General features: G+C 50.4%; 1 protein-coding gene across 5 annotated transcripts in view; it reads left to right on the top strand.

The window, feature by feature from the left end:
- Positions 1–299: 299 nt before the first annotated feature.
- Positions 300–18,354, top strand: part of GYG2 (glycogenin 2) — a 33,272-nt gene continuing 15,217 nt past the window's right edge. For 2 of the 5 annotated variants that reach the window (XM_058712438.1, XM_058712441.1), the window contains exons 1-6: positions 886–991; positions 1,895–2,053; positions 7,368–7,509; positions 15,044–15,218; positions 16,206–16,368; positions 17,035–17,161. In XM_058712438.1, the coding sequence (XP_058568421.1) occupies positions 2,047–2,053; positions 7,368–7,509; positions 15,044–15,218; positions 16,206–16,368; positions 17,035–17,161 (614 nt within the window). In that variant the 5' untranslated portion in view covers positions 886–991; positions 1,895–2,046. Of the gene's footprint in view, positions 581–885; positions 992–1,062; positions 1,183–1,894; positions 2,054–6,391; positions 7,510–9,379; positions 9,651–15,043; positions 15,219–16,205; positions 16,369–17,034; positions 17,162–18,354 lie in introns of those variants that run through there. The other 3 variants (XM_058712439.1, XM_058712442.1, XM_058712440.1) reach the window with 3 other exon arrangements.

The following is an 18,354-nucleotide window of genomic DNA, read 5'->3' on the forward strand; positions in this document are numbered from 1 at the left end:
CCCTCCCCCAGTGACGGTGCAGGAACTCACTCGTGCGTGGATACAGGCACCCCTCCCCCAGTGACGGTGCAGGAACTCACTCATGCGTGGATACGGGCACCCCTCCCCCAGTGACGGTGCAGGAACTCACTCATGCGTGGATATGGGTAGCCTTTTCCCCAGCGAGGGCGCAAGAGCTCACTCATGCATGCACTGCACGCACTCCTATACTCATTCATGGATTCCCTCCTCCTTTGACTGAAGCGTGCGTTCAGTTATTCCCTTCGCTACTCCTCAGTCACCGGCGGATAGGCTCGCTCACTGTTGCATCCATGCCTGAGGTCCGTCACTTACATATCCAAGTCTTAGACCCACCCTCTGGTGCTTTGCGGGGTCACAGGCACACCCTTGCGTGCGCACGCGCGCCCACTCGCGCGCACACTCACAGGTGTCCTGGCCCAGGCGCGCACGGATTCAAGCGCGGAGGCGCCAAGACTTCATTAATCTTGTGGTCCTCTCCCGCCTTCCTGCGCGCGCCCGCTTCGCTCTTCCCTGCGCTCGCCCCGAATTCGGTTAAGATCCAGCGTCGCGGTCCCTGCGGGTAGGTCTCCAGCGTGGCCTCCGCAGGGCAGCTCGCTGGCCTTGAGCCCAGGCCGGCCGGGCCACTGCAAACATTTACTTTGGGGCGGGCTGGTTGAAGGTTAAATGTGCAAACCTCCAAACCTGGGGCTCCAGGATTTGGCAAGGAGGGGGCTTGGGGGTGGGGGGTGGGGTGGGGGCAGGGGCGGGGACGGAGGGCTTTCGCGGCTCAGTCTGGCGCTGGCCCGGGGCGGGGGGGGGGGGGGGGGGCGGGGTCTGCGGCGGAGGTGGGGACCTGTGCCCCTGCGGCCGAGCGGGGGTGGGGCCTGGCTTCCGGCTAGCGGCCAATCGCGGGGCGCGGGCCGCGGGGCCTCTCAACGCCTGCCCGGCCAGAGGCTGCCGGAGCGCAGGAGGTGTGGGGGGCGCCCGGAAGGTATGGGGGGGCGGGACTGAGGGGGCTGGGCGGGATCTGGGGAGGGGGCGCTGGGCTGCCGGAGTGCGCAGGAGGTGTGGGGGGCGCGCAGAAGGTATTGGGGGGCGCGCGGCTGCGGGGGCTGGGCAGGGATCTGGGGAGGGGGCGCCGGGCTGCCGGAGTGCGCAGGAGGTGTGGGGGGCGCGCAGAAGGCATGGGGGGGCGGGACTGAGGGGGCTGGGCGGGATCTGGGGAGGGGGCGCTGGGCTGCCGGAGTGCGCAGGAGGTGTGGGGGGCGCGGGGTTGCGGGGTCCTGGGCAGGAGTCCGGGGAGGGTGTCTCCGGGTTGCTGGTGAGCTCGGGACGTGCGGGGGCGCGGAGGCTGCTGGGGCGTGGCGGGGACCGGGCGGGAGACGCTGCGGGGGAGCCGAGGGACGAGGAGGGTGGCTCACGCTGTGGGGGACCCGCAGGGAAGGAGGCGACAGGGGCGCGGGGCCAGGGTGGGGCCGAGGCCTCCGGGCGCTAGTAGGAGGCGCGGGGCGCGGCGGGGCCGCAGGTGACTCGGGAGCTTCGAGGGGTCTAGGGGCCCCCGGAGGGAGCGGGGGGGCACGGTGGAGGCTGGAGGGCGGAGGCTGGAGGGAGTGCCGGGCACGGCGGGGACGCTTCTGCCACCCGGGCGGACGGGCTAGGGCCAGAGCAAGCCTGAGGGTGTCCCGGGGCGCAGAGGGGTCGCAGGTGACTCCGGGTCGGGGAAACAGGGTCGAAGGGAGTTTGGCTGGAGGACAGAGGCTGCCCACGAGTACGGACGAGGACTTGCAGGGCACGGGGGTCGTGGAGGGGGCTCGGGTTCAGCAGGGCCCAGGGTCGGGGCGCGCCGGGCTGGGGCTGCAGCTGTGGGTATCTGGAGTGCAGCTGTCGCCTGCAGGCCTGGAGCTCCGCGCGGGTCCCTTGGAGACGACGACGACGACGACGCCGCCGCCTCTGCTAGGCCCTGCTCCAGCCGGCGAAGTCCACCCGCGCGCCCAGGAGAGCCCAGACGGTCAGCCCCACTGTGCGCCAGGCGACGAGCGTGGAACCATGCCGGGTGAGTCGGAGAAGGCTTTGCGTTCAGCCTCCCTGTTCCTTCCGGCACCTGTGAGATCCATCTGATCCGGAGAGACCCCCGCTGTGCCCCCACAGTCTCCCCAAGCCCCTCGCCTCCCCAGTGCCACCCCAGTGCCACCCGAGTGTTTCCAAGCTTTCGCAGAGCCTGGGGCTGCCAGGTGGGCGGAGTTGGGGTGAGTCTCACCAGCGGGGAGGGGCCATTTATAGCATGGGCAGGGGGCTTGGAGACTCCCGAATTTCTCTCCTGTCAGTCGTTGCCTGGGGAGTTCCAGTGGGCTAGTTTCTTGGCCACAGGATTGCACTGTGTAGGGTTCTCAGCAACTGGGCGACAGATAGCAGGTTCCGGGTCATCTCCCCTCATGGCAGCAGGCTTAGGGTGGCCACACGCCTGGGACTTAAGACCGGGCCTGACCCCGAGGGCTCAGATCCAGCCCTTCGCACGTGGCCTTGGGTTTTGTGGACGTCAAACGTGGACACTTCAGGGAGCCACACAATTAGGTGATTAGCGTGTGACGTTCGCCCCCGAGAAAGATGCTTGTCCTCCTGCTGGCACAAAGCCATCCCCTGTCTTGCACCAGACCAGAAGTGACCATGCACGAGCCCATTAGAGAAAGAAAAAAAAAAAACCCACGTTACTTTTTATTCAGAGGTTGGTAAATCTGTGTTTTCCTCTTCTCTGGCCTTAGAAAGGAGACTTGTTGAGCGGGGACGCAGGACCATGGTTCCCTGTGGTTCCCGCTGTTAAGAGTCTGTTCCCAGGAGGAGGAAAACAGGTCCTGTGTTGCAGGGAGAGGCCTGCGTTCCTGCACAGGGGAAACCACCTTCCCGAAGCTGCTGGGGCCTGTGGATAATGGCAGCATTCAGTGAGAGGCTTTGGGACACATCCCGGTCAGCCCTGCAATGTGCTCCAAGACCCCAACTGTGGATTCCACATTTTCCTTGGGTGGGGGCGGGGGGAACAGAAACCAGCTTTGAGTAAAAGCGGACGGGGCGGAGGAGGGAGCCAGCCGGCTGTGTTATTTCGGAGGGGGGCGGATGGAAGACAGGTCAAGTGGAGGACAGGCCAGGAAGAGACACGGGTAAAAATAAACGGGTTTCTTCCAGACCCATTGGGAAACTCTCAGCTGCCACGTTTGTCCGGCTGAACTCGCTTTTGCAGGAATATCTGTTTTGTTTTTTTTTCTTAAACCCGCATTGGCTGATGCCTTATGGAAACTTGGTCGGTGGTAGTTTCTTAAAAGCAGGACTGTGTGGGTGGGTGAATTCTCATCCTTGTCAAGGTGGAGACCCATTGGTCTGCGTTGCTTCCTCTGATGGGGGTCCTCCCCATGAGTGATTTTGCGCACTCCTGTTAGCGGGATCACGAAGCCGTCTGTCCTGAGCAGAGTCAGGCCCGGGTCCTTGTGTCCAACCTGCTCAGTGGTCCTAGCCCCGGCTGTGACTTCTGTAGGAATCAGCGAACGAATTGCCTGTCCGGAGAGCGTCATTTGGGGTCCCTGGAGACCCCGAGCCTCATGAGGAAGCCACTGATGTGTCCAATCCCAGTCGTTCTGAAACGTGAGATGGTTGGAAATCTAATTAATTGTTCTGGACCTGATGGTTGCCTTAGGTACAGGGCAGCCGGGCTCCTGATCATCGAAAAGATCAATGAGTAGGAGTAACCTAGTTGGGTCTTTGTCGGGTCGTGCTGTTACCTTCCGCTCGGCCAGAATTTGACGTTCTTTTTTGGGTGCTATCCGAGCAGGCTTCGTTGGGGATTTTCTTTTTCTGTGAGGAAGGGTCGCTGGGTGATTTCTCTGCTGCGTTTCCCCTGGGCTGGGTGTGCCATTACTGGACTCCTGTGACAAATACACTCGATGACGTGTCTCAGATAACATACGTGTCTTTTCTCCTGGTCCTGGAGGCTGGGAGTCAGATCCGGGTGGGGCTGAGACTGGTTCTTCCTGTAGCCTCTCTTTTTCGTGTGTAGACCGTCTTGTCCCCATGTCCTCATATGGTCGTCCCTCTGTGCCTTTCTGTATCCTAAACTCCTCTTATAAGGACCTCAGTCCTGTGGGATCACGCCCACCCTACTGAGCTCATTTTACCTTAATCTCCTCTTCAAAGACCCCATCTCCAGATATATCCATATTCTGAGGTCCCGGGGGGAAGATTTTGTGTGAATTTGGCGGGGGGACGTAATTCAGCTCATAACACCCATCGATTACATCAGGTACATTTATTTTTTTATTTATTTTTTTCTTTAAATTTTTTTTTTTCAACGTTTATTTTATTTTTTGGGACAGAGAGAGACAGAGCATGGACGGGGGAGGGACAGAGAGAGAGGGAGACACAGAATCGGAAACAGGCTCCAGGCTCTGAGCCATCAGCCCAGAGCCTGACGCGGGGCTCGAACTCACAGACCGTGAGATCGTGACCTGGCTGAAGTCGGACGCTTAACCGACTGCGCCACCCAGGCGCCCCATACATCAGGTACATTTATGTCCCTATGAAATGCTGTAAAACCAGTGTGTGCCGTTACCAGTTTTTGGACTCTTTCGTGTCCTGTTCCACCCAGGACCTTATCTCGGGCCAGTTGAGCAACACTTGCCTCTTGTCTGCATGGCCATCCTGTCACAGGGTCATCCGTTCTGGTCCGGGGCTCTCTCTTGTCAGCGTGAGGTCTCTGGGGGACCCCAGTCTTTGTTCCCATGTCTCAGACATCGCAGGGGTGTCTCCTCGGCCTTCTAGCACCTCGTGGCAAAACTACCCTCCTTGCTTTTCCCACGACATTGTTTTTTGTTGTCCAGATTTCTGTGAGTGCTTTCCCTGTCCCTGCAGACTGAACAGCATTCAAAGCCAGTTGTGTAAAAAAAAACAAAAAACAAAAAACAAAAAAAACCTAGATTGAAAGAAAAAGAGATAACTAGATGATGGATGGATGGATGGATGGATGGGTGGGCGGATAGGTAACAGACACACAAACAGATATGATGGATGGATGAATGGATAGATAGGTGATTGTAATAAATGGTTGACAGATGACAGGTGGTGCATAATATGTGGTAAGTAAATGATAGATGATGGATATATAGATAGATGGTAGCTGATTGATATGTTGGCGATATAGATAGATAGATGATAGATAGATAAATAGATAACAGATAGAACGGATTGATGGATAGATAGATATAGATGGATAGATAGATATGATGGATCGATGGATGGATAGATGGATGGATTTATTGATGGATGAATGGATGGATGGATAAATGGATAGATAGATATGATGGATAGATAGATATGATGGATAGATAGATAGATATGATGGATGGATGGATGGACAAATAGGCAGACACAGAAATGGATGGTTAGAGGGATGGATGGGTGGATAGATATAGATAGATAATAGATAGATGGATAGAGAGATAGATAGATGATAGTTAGATGGATAGATACATAGATAGATATGATGGATGGATTAGATAGATAGGTAGATAGATAGATAGATGATAGTTGGATGGATAGATACATAGGTATGATGGATGGATAGATAGATAGATAGATAGATAGATAGATAGATATGATGGATGGATGGACAGATAGATAGACACAGAAATAGATGGATAGTTAGAGGGATGGATGGGTGGATAGATATAGATAGATAATAGATAGATGGATAGAGAGATAGATAGATATGATGGATGGATTAGATAGATAGGTAGATAGATAGATAGATGATAGTTGGATGGATAGATACATAGGTATGATGGATGGATAGATAGATAGATAGATAGATAGATATGGATGGATGGACAGATAGATAGACACAGAAATAGATGGATAGTTAGAGAGATGGATGGGTGGATAAATATAGATAGATGATAGATAGATAGATAGATAAATAGATAGATAGATGATAGATAGATATGATGGATGGGTGGATAGATGGATGGATTTATTGATGGATGGATAGATAGATAATGATGGATGGACAGATAGATAACAGGTAGGTAGATGGGTATTTGGCGCCTAGAAAGTTGAGTTCTCAAGTGTGGGGTAAGACTCAAGCCACAGAGGAGACGGTGGAATTCGCCCACTCCTCTTAACGCAGCAGCAGCCACGTGCAGACGGGATCCTGTTGTGACAAGTGCACTGTGGAATGTAGCCCCATGGCATGTAAAGGTCAGGGAGGCGCCCCAAGAAACAGGCCTCGCTCAGAAGCTTGCCTTTGTCACGTTATATTTACTGTGAATGTGAGTCCTTCAGGCCCTCCTTTGGGAGCCGCCAGCCCTGCTGGGAGGGGAGGGGAGGGGAGGGCTCCGCTCGGCTCTCTGGCCTTTGAGAACCGAGGTCTGTGTGTTCGGGCCCCACGCCGCGTGCTGCGAATTTTAATTTCTGCAGACAGCACGGAGCCTGCCCAGGATTTCTTTACGCTGTTGTGTCTCTCCTGGCAACGCGCTCTGGGCGGACCAGGAACTGAGTCTGGAAGTCCCAGGAGACACGAACACCGGGAGGGACGATGCACTTGGATTGCAAATGGCCCTCAATGGGATCTGCTGTTACCGTTTCCTCCTGTCCTGTCCACGCGTTGGGAAACCGGGCGTAGCTTTTTTGTGGCGAGTCTCACAGGCATCTAGAATGTAGCTCGGATCATCGGACGGTGGCTGACTCGTTTCCGTGTGCTCGGGCTCAGGATCAGATATTTGGAGCATCAGTATCTTGTGATCATATTCTGCTGGGCTGTGTTTCACGGGTGGGGTCTCCTTACACTCCATGGGTGTCTGTGTGATTTTTTTTTAGTTTTTTTTTTTTTTAATATTTACTTATTTTTCAGAAACAGAGAGTGTGTGTGAGCAGGAGAGGGGCAGAGAGAGAGAGAGAGAGAAACACAGAATGGGAAGCAGGCTCCAGGCTCTGAGCTGTCAGCACAGAGCCCCACGCGGGGCTCGAACTCACGAACCGTGAGATCGTGACCTGAGCTAAAGTCGGACGCTCAACCGACTGAGCCCCCCAGACGCCCCTGTGTGTATTTTGCAATGAAAAGGGACGTCAGGGAGCCCGGCTGGGAAGCGTGTGACTCTTGATCTCGGGGGCGTGAGTTCAAGGGCCACGTGGGATGTACAGGCTATTAAAAAAAAATAAAGGAAAACATAAAAAAAAGGAAGGATGTAAGGAAAGTGTTCCCAGGGAACGTTTGAGAAATATCGAGCAGTTTGCGATGATTCAGAGGCAGAGACAGGGCTGACCTCGAACCCGGCCACCTGGGGAGACGCCTCGGGACGTCACTCTGGTGTTTTTGTCCCCGTCCACAGTGTTGGACCAGGCGTTTGTGACGCTGGCCACCAATGACACGTACTGCCAGGGCGCTCTGGTGCTGGGACAGTCTCTGAGGACGCAGCGGGCGACCAGGAAGCTGGTGGTTCTCATCACCTCACAGGTGTCCAGCCTGCTCAGGTAAGACGGGGAGATTCTCACGCGCTCGGCCGCTTCTTGCTGCTGTGCAGGGACGCGAGGCCGCCGAGGCTCAGGGAGGTGCGGGGGGTCCGGAGCACGGGCCGTCACGGGGGGGCGTGTGAGTCTGGTACGCGCCAGTTGTGATCCACGTAGGCAGGTCCCCCAAAGGAAGGTAGAGATGTCAATTCGGGAGTCGGGGGATCCTCAGGCGGTTCTGCAGGAGCCTTGGGAGGGCGGAACGGGGCTCTGCTTTCCAATGAGTGCGTACGTGTCCCTGTGTTGCACGCAGATTTCTGGGCGTCTGTCTGTCGTGGTGGTGAGTGCGCGTCTGGGTACGGAGGAGAGCTCTGGGTTTCTCGTGGTGACTCTGGGAGAGAGAGGCTGGGGAAGGTCGGCCAGCGCGAGGTTGTGACAGGGATGTCACAACCAGGCGAGCCGCGCGAGGGACGGCTGATCGAGAAGCCTCACGGTGCCTGATGGGTTGGGTGCTGTCGGTGCCCCTCTCTGGCCCCCTGTTAGCAGCACCCCGCGGGCGGGCGTACCCAGCTGGGATCCCAGCCTGCACATCCACGCTGTGCCTGCCACCTGCTCCCCAGGACGAGACACTGGGAGCGGTCGGGAGGTCGGCAGTGTGCGAGGGTGGGGTTGAGGGTCCCATGAAGGAGAGCGGGGGCGGTGGGGTGGGGGCATTGCGGGCACACAGCACCAGCCCAGTAGAAACAGGACCCCCACTTGGCCCACGGTCAGCGGACACAGTGTCTGTACAGGCAGGGACAAGGAAGCAGGTGCAGGTTCCTGCCTCGACGGGCCCCTGACGTGTGTCCTGGGAACAGGGGGCGCCTGTGCAGCGATCTGAATTGAGGCGTTCCACAGTCCGGGACCTTGAGATCACCACGCAAGGTTTGCCACGGGAGGTCGAGGACGGTTCCAAGCTCAGATTGATCACGACGCCTTCACGGCCATGGGTGCATGCTCGCGAGTGCAGACACATGAGCTCCTCAGACGTCCTGGTTCTGTAGAGCGGGTTGTGCATTCGCACCCGAGCGTGAGGAGGCTCCCGTCTGTGCAGACGCGCGTAGGGGTGTCACCACACGGTCACGAATGGTGCTCGTTTGCCAGGGCAACCCCGCGTTCCTTCTGGGTGCTTTCCGGGTGACCCCGGTCATGACTCCAGGAGCAGATCCCATGACTGCCCATTTTTCCTTTTCTACATTTACTTCTAATAAAGAGAATTCTCTTTTTTCTTCATCTTCCTACTAAAGAGAATTGTCTTGAAGGTGACTGTTGTAAGAACAGACTTGTGTGAATTCAGGGCTCCTGGAGGCACCGTCTGGATGTCTGCAGTTTGGAGGAGATGGTCATTGAGACGTGGCGTTAGCACTTGCATTTTTATCCTTGGCTGTGGGGGCCGTGGGGTGAGGTCAGAGGACGCCTTCCTGGAGGCAGGGGCTGGAGACGAGAGTCAGGCTCTGAGTGACGTTTATTTATTATTGAGAGACAGAGAGAGACAGAGTATGAGCGGGGGAGGGGCGGAGAGAGAGGGAGACACAATCAGAAGCAGGCTTCAGGCTCTGAGCGGTCAGCACAGAGCCTGACGCGGGGCTCGAACCCGTGAACTGTGAGATCATGACCTGGGGCGATAAACAGAGTCGGACACTTAACTGAGCCACCCAGGTGCCCTAGTTATCAGGTTTTATTTAAACCCCTGGATAGTTCATATATACTCTTTAGTTTCAGGTGTATAATATAGTTGTTAAACATGTCCATACAGGATCCGGGGCTCATCGCAACAGGTGCCCTTCCTCGTCCTTGTCACCTGTTCCCCAACCCCCACCCCTCCTCCTCTATCTGATATATTCATTTGATAAAGGATGGACAGATGGATTGGATCACACGTACAAGGAAGGAAGAGCAGAGGCGATCAGAGGGTTTTTCCGAGTGTAAGGATCCAGGCAAGAGACGCTATCTAATCAAGTGGAGAATTCACACGTTATATAATACCGCTCAAGACCATGCACCAACGATCCCTATACAAAGCACGTAAAAATAAAACCTATCTGGTACACAGGCAAACGGAAAGAACCGTAGGGGGAGAGTCTTTTCATAGCGTTTTGCTGGTTTTTAACTCACAAAGCAGACATGTAAGTAAGTTGATCTAATGAATAAAGCATAAGGTATCTCTTAAACGTTACGTGTTCTATAAACAATGGCCCTTTTTCTCATCTGCCACGGACCACTTAGAAAAATTGATTTTATACTCACGGCACAAGGAGGCATTTAATGTGTTACTTGGCGCAGGAATTGGATGTTATGTCCTTTGACTGTAATGTGACAAACGTAGACATTAAGAGCAAAACACATTTAAAAAACAGCATTACCCTCAGACATTTTAAATCAGAAATTCTCTGCTTGGGATTCTGCTTTCTCTCTCTCTCTCTCTCTCTCTCTCTCTGCCCCTCCCTGGTTGGCGCTCTCTCTGTCTTTTTCAAAATAAATAAATAAACTTAAAAAAACCCGGAATCTTAAAAAAGAATGCTAGAAGGCATAGAAAACATTGCTACCCAGTACCTGGGGGTGGGGAACAGAGACTTATCAGTGAGAAGGTCCTGAGACTGGGCAGTTGATCAAGGATGTTCTGTTACGTTGGCCACAAGAAATTCATTTCCATGTGATAGGTACTATCTCAGAACCTAGGGGGGAAAATGAACGTGTTCATTTATGTTAACAAACCATCGTAAGCTTGAGACCCCAACTTGATTTACAGAGAAAGGCAGTGATCCCATCCTTTTAATATAAAGTTAAACGTGTACCAGGATGAAATCCAGATGAGGAAGTGTAACATTTTTTAAAGTGTACACAAATCTTAGAAGTCGGTAGATCAGGGTGCCTTGGCTCGGGCAGTACTGCCATTTGGGGCTGGATGTCTGTCTGTTGTGGGGTGTCCTGTGCATTGTTGGGTGCTGACCAGCATCTCTGGTCTCCATTCGAGATATGCCGGTAGAGTCACCACCCACGACCCTCCCTGCGGTTGTCGGAAAGACACGTGTCTCCAGACACTGATATGATGGATGGGCCATTCATCCGAAAGCTGGGAAAACCATTCTAAATTAAATCAGAGGCTGAGAGCCAGACCTCTGTTGGTCAGAAATACCATGTGTAAACGTGGAAGATCAAACAAATAAACTAAGGGGCACATTAAGGAGATCTGCGGTGGGGACGAGGCTTATTGTCTGTATCACGTTCAAGGAAGTCTTACAAACAGGACGCACAGACGGACAGGTGGACGTAACAGGGGTGGAGGGTGGGAAGCATCACTATATCTTTGGAGGATATTCGTAACCAGACAGGTTAGTCTTGGTTGGGATTAAGATGGAAAACGTGGGGTACTTCCTGGTTGCCTCCTGTCCCATCAGTTGCCCCGGTGATTGGGGACAGTCATATTTTTTTAGAGAGAACAGTCCTCAAAGAGTCCAAAGCATCCCCATGACTCCCATGTGATTCCCTCCTCTGTTCCCGTCTCCTCGGGGTCGGTACAAGCTGTCCACACTGACTTTCTGGCAGTCTTCTGGTCCACCGAAGACGAACCGTAAAATATTCAGAAACGTTCAGTAACCCTCGGAAGGTCCAGTGTTGGAGAATCATGACACGGTTTGCAGGCGTCGGGAGAGCTGAGGAACGGTGCCCTGTGGTCCAGTAGAAGACAGACAGTGACAGGTGACCGCAAGTGACCAAGGGTGTGAGCATGGGGACCACCACTCTGCTTTTGTCCGCTGTAGGGTCCAAGTGCAGAGTGGAGTCATCTTTCTGCACAGAAACAAACCCAGGAGCACGTGCTCAGAGCTTCAAACTAATTGTATTCGTGACACTCAACTCCAAGACCAGGGATTTCTTTTGAGAAAACAAGCAGAACTGAACAAAAGAATTCAAGGACGTGACACCACCATTTATTTGTAGCAACACTGAGTGATGCTTTTTTTGCCCTCCACCCTCCTGGCTCCCGGATCTTTACACAACCCTGAGGATGCCATAAATTCCATAAATAACTGGGTTAAAAGCAAGGGGAACTTGGCGTTGAAACAGTACTCTTTCAGACACGTAGGTACTTTCAATACTGTTCAGTGAAGCACACAAAAAAACGTAAGGCTCGAGCGTAAAAGCTGGTACGGGATACAACGGATCGACTGGGAAATGCCAACACCTGCCTAATAATGGAAATTTCAAAAAGAGAAAAAGAACGGATTGTAGGGAGGAACTCATCTCCTACTTCCGCTTTGAGAAAGGATTTTAGGTTGCGAATGCCCCGTGAGCGTTGAGCACATGAGTGAACCCAACAAAGAGCGGAGAAAGGCGCTAAGTGCAATTGAGCATCCGTCAGGTTGAGACAGTGGATGTCTCACATTCTCTGGAGCACAAAGTACTTGTGGAACGGGATTTCTCAATTCGGCCACATTAATGCAGTTCGAAAGCAAAATAAAGATGTTCCAAATACATAAAAGCTTAATAATTCTACCGCTCAAAGACCTTTTGGGAACATAATTACTTCAGGATGTACTCAACCAGAATGAACTATGAATCCAGGCAGGAACTTGTAATATAAGAAGCATTGCTAAACAAATAACTAAGTAGAACTCGGATTAAATTGTAAATGCATTGTGCATAATTACGAAAATAGTCTGGGATTTACACTCCACAACAAGGTGATTGTGGAGTGCAGTGGGGAGGGACAGAAGTGAACATCAGGTGATGTTCTTGCCTCTTCTGGGGTGAACATACAGATGCCGACTATCTTCACGTTTGGTAGAAAATATATTTTTAAAAGAATTTTAAATGTTTTATTTTTGAGAGAGACAGAGACCGTGCACGAGCTGGGGAGGGGCAGAGAGGGGGAGACGCAGAATCCGAAGCAGGGTCCAGGCTCTGAGCTGTCAGCATAGAGTCCAATATGGGGCTCAAACTCATGAACCATGAGATCATGACCTGAGCTGAAGTTGGATGCTCAACCAACTGAGCCACCAAGGTGCCCCAGAAAATATAAGTTCAAATATGTGTGTTGACAGTCTGAGGAAGACTATAACCACCAGAAGACTATAAAGGGTATGTATGCTTCCCAAGCATTAATGGAAAAATGCATGGAATGGAAAAAAAAATCTAATCCATGCAGTGGAAGGCGGGAAAGGATTACAAAGAAGAAAGTATGATAAATGTAAAAAAAAAAAAAAGGGAAAGAATAAAACTGCAGGACTCAGTAAGAATATGTCAATGATGATACTAAAGGTGAATGGGTTAAAAACCCCTTTTAACGGAGAGAGACTACCGCCAGGGGAAAAAAAGCATAAAATCCAGCCATATCTTGGATGTGTACAGGAGGCACCTTCAATAGCAACACAAAATGTGGAAAAGAAAGGATGTGCTTGATATTAGATGATTCTGTTCTCATCCAGGACCCTGCATTAATTATCACGTCTGCCCTTGTGACTTCCCATCTATCACATTTTCTTTTTCTTTCCTTACGTGTCATGATCTTGACATTTTCAAATAGTACTGGTCAGTTATATTATAGAATTCCTTTCAGCTTGGGTTTGTCCAATATTTTCTCGTTAGTAGAGGTTATGCATTTTTGGCAAAAAAAAAGAAGTCTGCAGGAGTGATGTACCTCTTTTAGGGCATCCTATCAAGGAGTATGTGATGTGGCTGTGTCCTGTTAGGGTGATATTAACCTTGGTCACATGGGTAAGGTTCTGTCTGTGGGGTTATGATTTTTGTCTTTGTAATTGATAAATATCTTGGGGAGATACATTCAGACTATGAAAACATGCTGCTGCTTCTCAAAACCTTCACCCATTGATTTTAGCATCCATCGGAGAACCTTGTCAACAGCAATTATTACTGCAGTGTTAGCCTAATGGTGATTTTCTTTTCTTTTCTTGTTTACAAATGTTATTTTATTTATTGTGAGAGAGAGGGAGAGAGGGTATGCATACAAGTAAGGGAGAGAGAGAGAGAGAGAGAGAGAGAGAGAGAGAGAGGCTGAAGCAGGTTCCACGCTGTCAGCACAGACCTTGATGCGGGGCTCGATCTCACCATCTGTGAGCCAACATCAAGAGTAGGATGGGGGGTGGGGTGCCTGGGTGGCGCAGTCGGTTAAGCCTCCGACTTCAGCCAGGTCACGATCTCGCGGTCCGTGAGTTCGAGCCCCGCGTCGGGCTCTGGGCTGATGGCTCGGAGCCTGGAGCCTGTTTCCGATTCTGTGTCTCCCTCTCTCTCTGCCCCTCCCCCGTTCATGCTCTGTCTCTCTCTCTGTCCCAAAAATAAATAAAAAAAAAAGTTGAAAAAAAAAATTAAAAAAAAAAAAAAAAAGAGTAGGATGGGGGCGCCTGGGTGGCTCAGTCGGTTAAGCGGCCGACTTCGGCTCAGGTCATGATCTCGTGGTCCGTGGGTTCGAGCCCCGCGTCGGGCTCCATGCTGACAGCTCAGAGCCTGAAGCCTGTTTCAGATTCTGTGTCTCCCTCTCTCTGACCCTCCCCGTTCATGCTCTGTCTCTCTCTGTCTCAAAAATAAATAAACGTTAAAAAAAATTTTTTTTAATAAAAAGTAGGATGCTTACCTGAACCACCCAGCCACCAATGGTGATTTTCTATTTCCCTCATTCCTAATACATTTATTATTTGGAATTCTTCTGCTAGTCCTTCTTTCCCATTTACTTATCTATTAATTAGCATGTTAATACTAATATGATATTAATATATTTTTGATACTAATATTCATACTAATATTGACCCATGAAGATTCATTTTATACTTTGGGTTTCTTATTTGTTTTCCTGTTCAAAGTGCTTCCAGCTTGGGCATGGGTAACTCTCCTGATTGGCTCCCTGTATCCTTTTGACCTTCCACCATCCTTTTTCTAGCTCTTCCTTAATTCTTTGCATCCCCAAACATTCTGGTCTATGATGAAGTAGAACGTAAGCAAAAAAATAAGTTAATGGAATAGAGGGAAATTTCATTTTGACAAAATGTCTTTCAACATTTGAGTGTTGAACTTGTATGCAACCAACAATGTAGGTTTTGAATACATAAAATACAAGCAAAAAGTAAATACATAAAATGAAAAAAATAAAAAATGATCATAAAACAAAAACTGATAAAGATTGTCTGTATCTGCTCAGCATTCATTCCCACAGCACACACATTTTTCTAAGAGAATTGCCTTCTTAAGGGATGACCACAATCAGTCTAAGACAATTTTGTATAGTTGTCAAGCTTTTTAAGTTTGTGTAAGGCTTAAGCCTGAGTGGGAAGTATACAAAACTCCATGGCAAAAATAAAGCCTGAACACAAAGATTGCTGGGGGTTTTGGATCCGTGCTCCATTTTGTGAGTAGCAAAGAGTTTGCTAAGGAGGTTGCCAAAGTTGCTAGGGGTTTTGGATCCGTGCTCCGTTTTGTGAGTAGCAAAGGGGTGTCGTCTTGAAGGGATAGCATGTCCTGTGTTGAATATTCCCTTGCTCTCCTAGTATTTGGTGTGGCTCTTTTCCAGGGTTATCCTGTCGAAGGTGTTTGATGAGGTGATCGAGGTGAACCTGATGGACAGTGCAGACTACATCCACCTGGCCTTTCTGAAGAGGCCTGAGCTTGGGGTCACCCTCACCAAGCTTCACTGTTGGACCCTCACCCATTACAGCAAGTGCGTCTTCCTGGATGCAGATACTCTGGTGAGTACGGGGGGGACAGCGAGGAACCCCTCAAAGACCCCTTTTAAGTCGCCTGCTGGTTCTTACTGCTGGGTCCCTACCTCCATCTCTGTCACCAGCATTGACATTCAGCGCATCGGAGCCAGGTATAACACAGCACTTGCACTGCCGTAGTCCCCGTTCGGGACACTAAGGGACTTGAAGCCACGCTCCTTCCCTAGGAGGGATTTCTAATCACATCGTTTCATCTACACGAAATCGAATAATTAGAAAAAAGTATTTTGCCTTGATTGTATATTGAAATGCATAGTCCCAATGGGACTGGAACAGCTGGCTTCTGAGGCTGCGGCTCCCTCCCTTTGTCATTTAGGGTAGTGACCCGAAGGGTGGGAGCCTATGTTGGCTGCCTTCAAAACCAGCCATTGGAAAGCTAAAGCGTGAGAGGGAGTTGGGATGTCGCCAGTCCATTGTAGGTCGTCTTGGTGGGGCAAAAGCATCTCTATGGGAAGACGGGGAGGTGCCAAGGAAAATAAGACCCGTAGCAGCATGGGAGTAACGTCTTCTTTTTCCAAGCAGAGCACAATTTAGAAAGGCAATGGGTGTTGGAGGGATTAATCTGGAATTAATAGTTAAGCTCTGGAAGGCAACATCACGTTGACTCGGAAACCTCTCCGTTCACGGGTTTGCAGAGTTTCGTTGGCCACCTTTGCTGGATTAAAGAGGATATTCAGGTGGGCAAGCTGTACGCAGGATTTTAAAAACCTTGAGAAAATAATGTCTCAGAGATGGTGTTACTTCAGTCGCCTGAAATGAGCCGGAGAGCAGTCTTACTCATAACGCTCTCCTGTGTCTGTTGTAAGCCTAACAGAAGAGTCGGTCAAAAAACATGCACGGCTTTCCAGTCGCTGGACATAGTCTGCCCGTCCTTAAGTGTCTGTGGCGTTTTCACCCGCATCCCAGAGGTAAGAGACCTGTGGCCACACGGTTTCCCATGCTGTGCTTTGCCAGGTGCTGTCCAATATCGATGAGCTGTTTGACAGGGTGGAGTTTTCCGCAGCCCCGGATCCCGGGTGGCCGGACTGCTTCAACAGCGGCGTCTTTGTCTTCCAACCGTCTCTCGAGACGCACGGCCTCTTGCTGCGACATGCCGTGGACCACGGCAGCTTTGACGGTAAGCGAGGGAAGCCGGACGTGGGTGGAAGAGAACGGGGCTCTTCCCAGGAGCCATATCCCTGCCTCATGCTCACCTTCCCCCAGATATGTGAATGGCAAATCGAAGTGAGTTAAAGACGGGTGTGGGAGAATAGGGCCAGGCAGCGTGTTAGGAATTAGTGAAGTCAGTCAGTAAATACGCAATGTAGAAAAGCATTGAAAACATCCGCAGTGAGTAGGAAGGATGGGTCCCCAATCCTGATCATACAGGAGGTAAGCCTTGGTTGGCCAGCCCCTGGAGTAGAATAAAGTGACCCAACGAGAAGCCGATATTTGGCTGGAACAGGCTTTAATAGAGGGGGAGCGTGCTACGACTGTTGTCACGTAAAAGAAAACACGAGACTGATCGAGAGTTGCTACCAGATGGGGTTCATTGTGGGCAAGATGGAGAATTCTGGAGACAACGTGTGAGTTTATCATCAATGGTCTAGGTTATGGGTGGAGAATTTTGGAGACAATATGCAGTGTTAAGATTAACGGTGTGGGCGACCACTCCCTTTTGAGACGAACGGTCGTGTTGTAGTGGGCAGAGAGGAGACACGTAATGGGACCTCGCGGCTGGGTGTGTATATTAAGCCCTTCAAACGAGTCTTGAATTCTCTCTGAGTGCTGTTCTGTCATCTAGGGGCAGATCAAGGCTTACTGAACAGTTTCTTCAGTAGCTGGTCCACGGCAGACATCCACAAGCACTTACCGTTCATCTACAACTTGAGCAGTAACACGGCATACACCTACAGCCCCGCCTTCAAACGGTAAGTTCTCTGTGTTCCAGATCCTCCTGGAGCAGCTGCTTTCCGGCAACCCTGTCTCTAGAATCTTTATCAGCTTTTGGCATTTGGGTTAAAAAAAATCGGATCCTGGGGCGCCTGGGTGGCTCAGTCAGTTGAGCGTCCGACTTTGGCTCAGGTCATGATCTCGCGGTCCGTGAGTTTGAGCCCCGCGTCGGGCTCTGTGCTGACAGCTGGGAGCCTAGAGCCTGCTTCGGATTCTGTGTCTCCTTCTCTCTCTGCCCCTCCCCAATTCATGCTTTGCCTCTCTCTGTCTGTCAAAAATGAATAAACATTAACAAAAATTAAAAAATATTAGATCCTCCCTCCATTTGCCTTTTGTAATTATAAATTATAGGAAGTCAAGGCATGGAGTTTTAATGGTAGTGGTTCTCAGAGTGTGGTCCGAGGAACCCCCAAGGGGTTCCCCACAGTTCTTTTTAATGTCTGCAAAGTCAAAATGACTCGAAAAATAATTCTAAGATATATAAAAATAAAATTAAAAAAATAATTCTAAGATGTTATTTTTTTCTTTTCTTCTCACTTTTTCATGAGTGTATAGGAGTTTTACACTCTATGATGTAATAAAAAATGCACTGAAAAACAAAAAAACCAAAAACAGTGTCCTGAATGCACACAGATATAAGAAGCTGGCTGTTTCCTCTTGGGATGGTCCATGAAAATACAGTTATTTTTCATGAAAAAAGTACGAAATGAACATCAACATCTCAGGGGGTGATTGATTTCTAATGAATTGGTTAAATCTGTTTTCAGATTCCTCAGTTTTAATTTCCATTGCAATAAATATGTACAGATAGAATCCACGTGAACAAATCTAGGCTTGTGGTCCTCCGTGCACTTTAAGAATTTCAAAAAGTCCTGGGACCAAAATGTTTGAGATTTGCTGCTCTGGGTGATGCTATTATAAAGAAAAGTGGAAAATCTGAGCAAAATGTAGGGACAGAATAATTCTAGAGTGTGCATGTTTAACGGGCCAGACTGCCTCCAAGGGGCAGAAATTGGTCCTTGGGGAGTGCAAACATCCTATTCTTTTTAATGTATAAACCAGAGATGTGCATACGGAACACACATTACAGTGCAAATATAGTATTAAAATTTCATGGGAAGACGGATATGGAAAAAATGTTTTAAAATGTTGAGAGGAGATGGGGCGCCTG

This window comes from Neofelis nebulosa, chromosome X (assembly GCF_028018385.1).
Source record: "Neofelis nebulosa isolate mNeoNeb1 chromosome X, mNeoNeb1.pri, whole genome shotgun sequence".
Taxonomy (NCBI): Eukaryota; Metazoa; Chordata; class Mammalia; order Carnivora; family Felidae; genus Neofelis; species Neofelis nebulosa.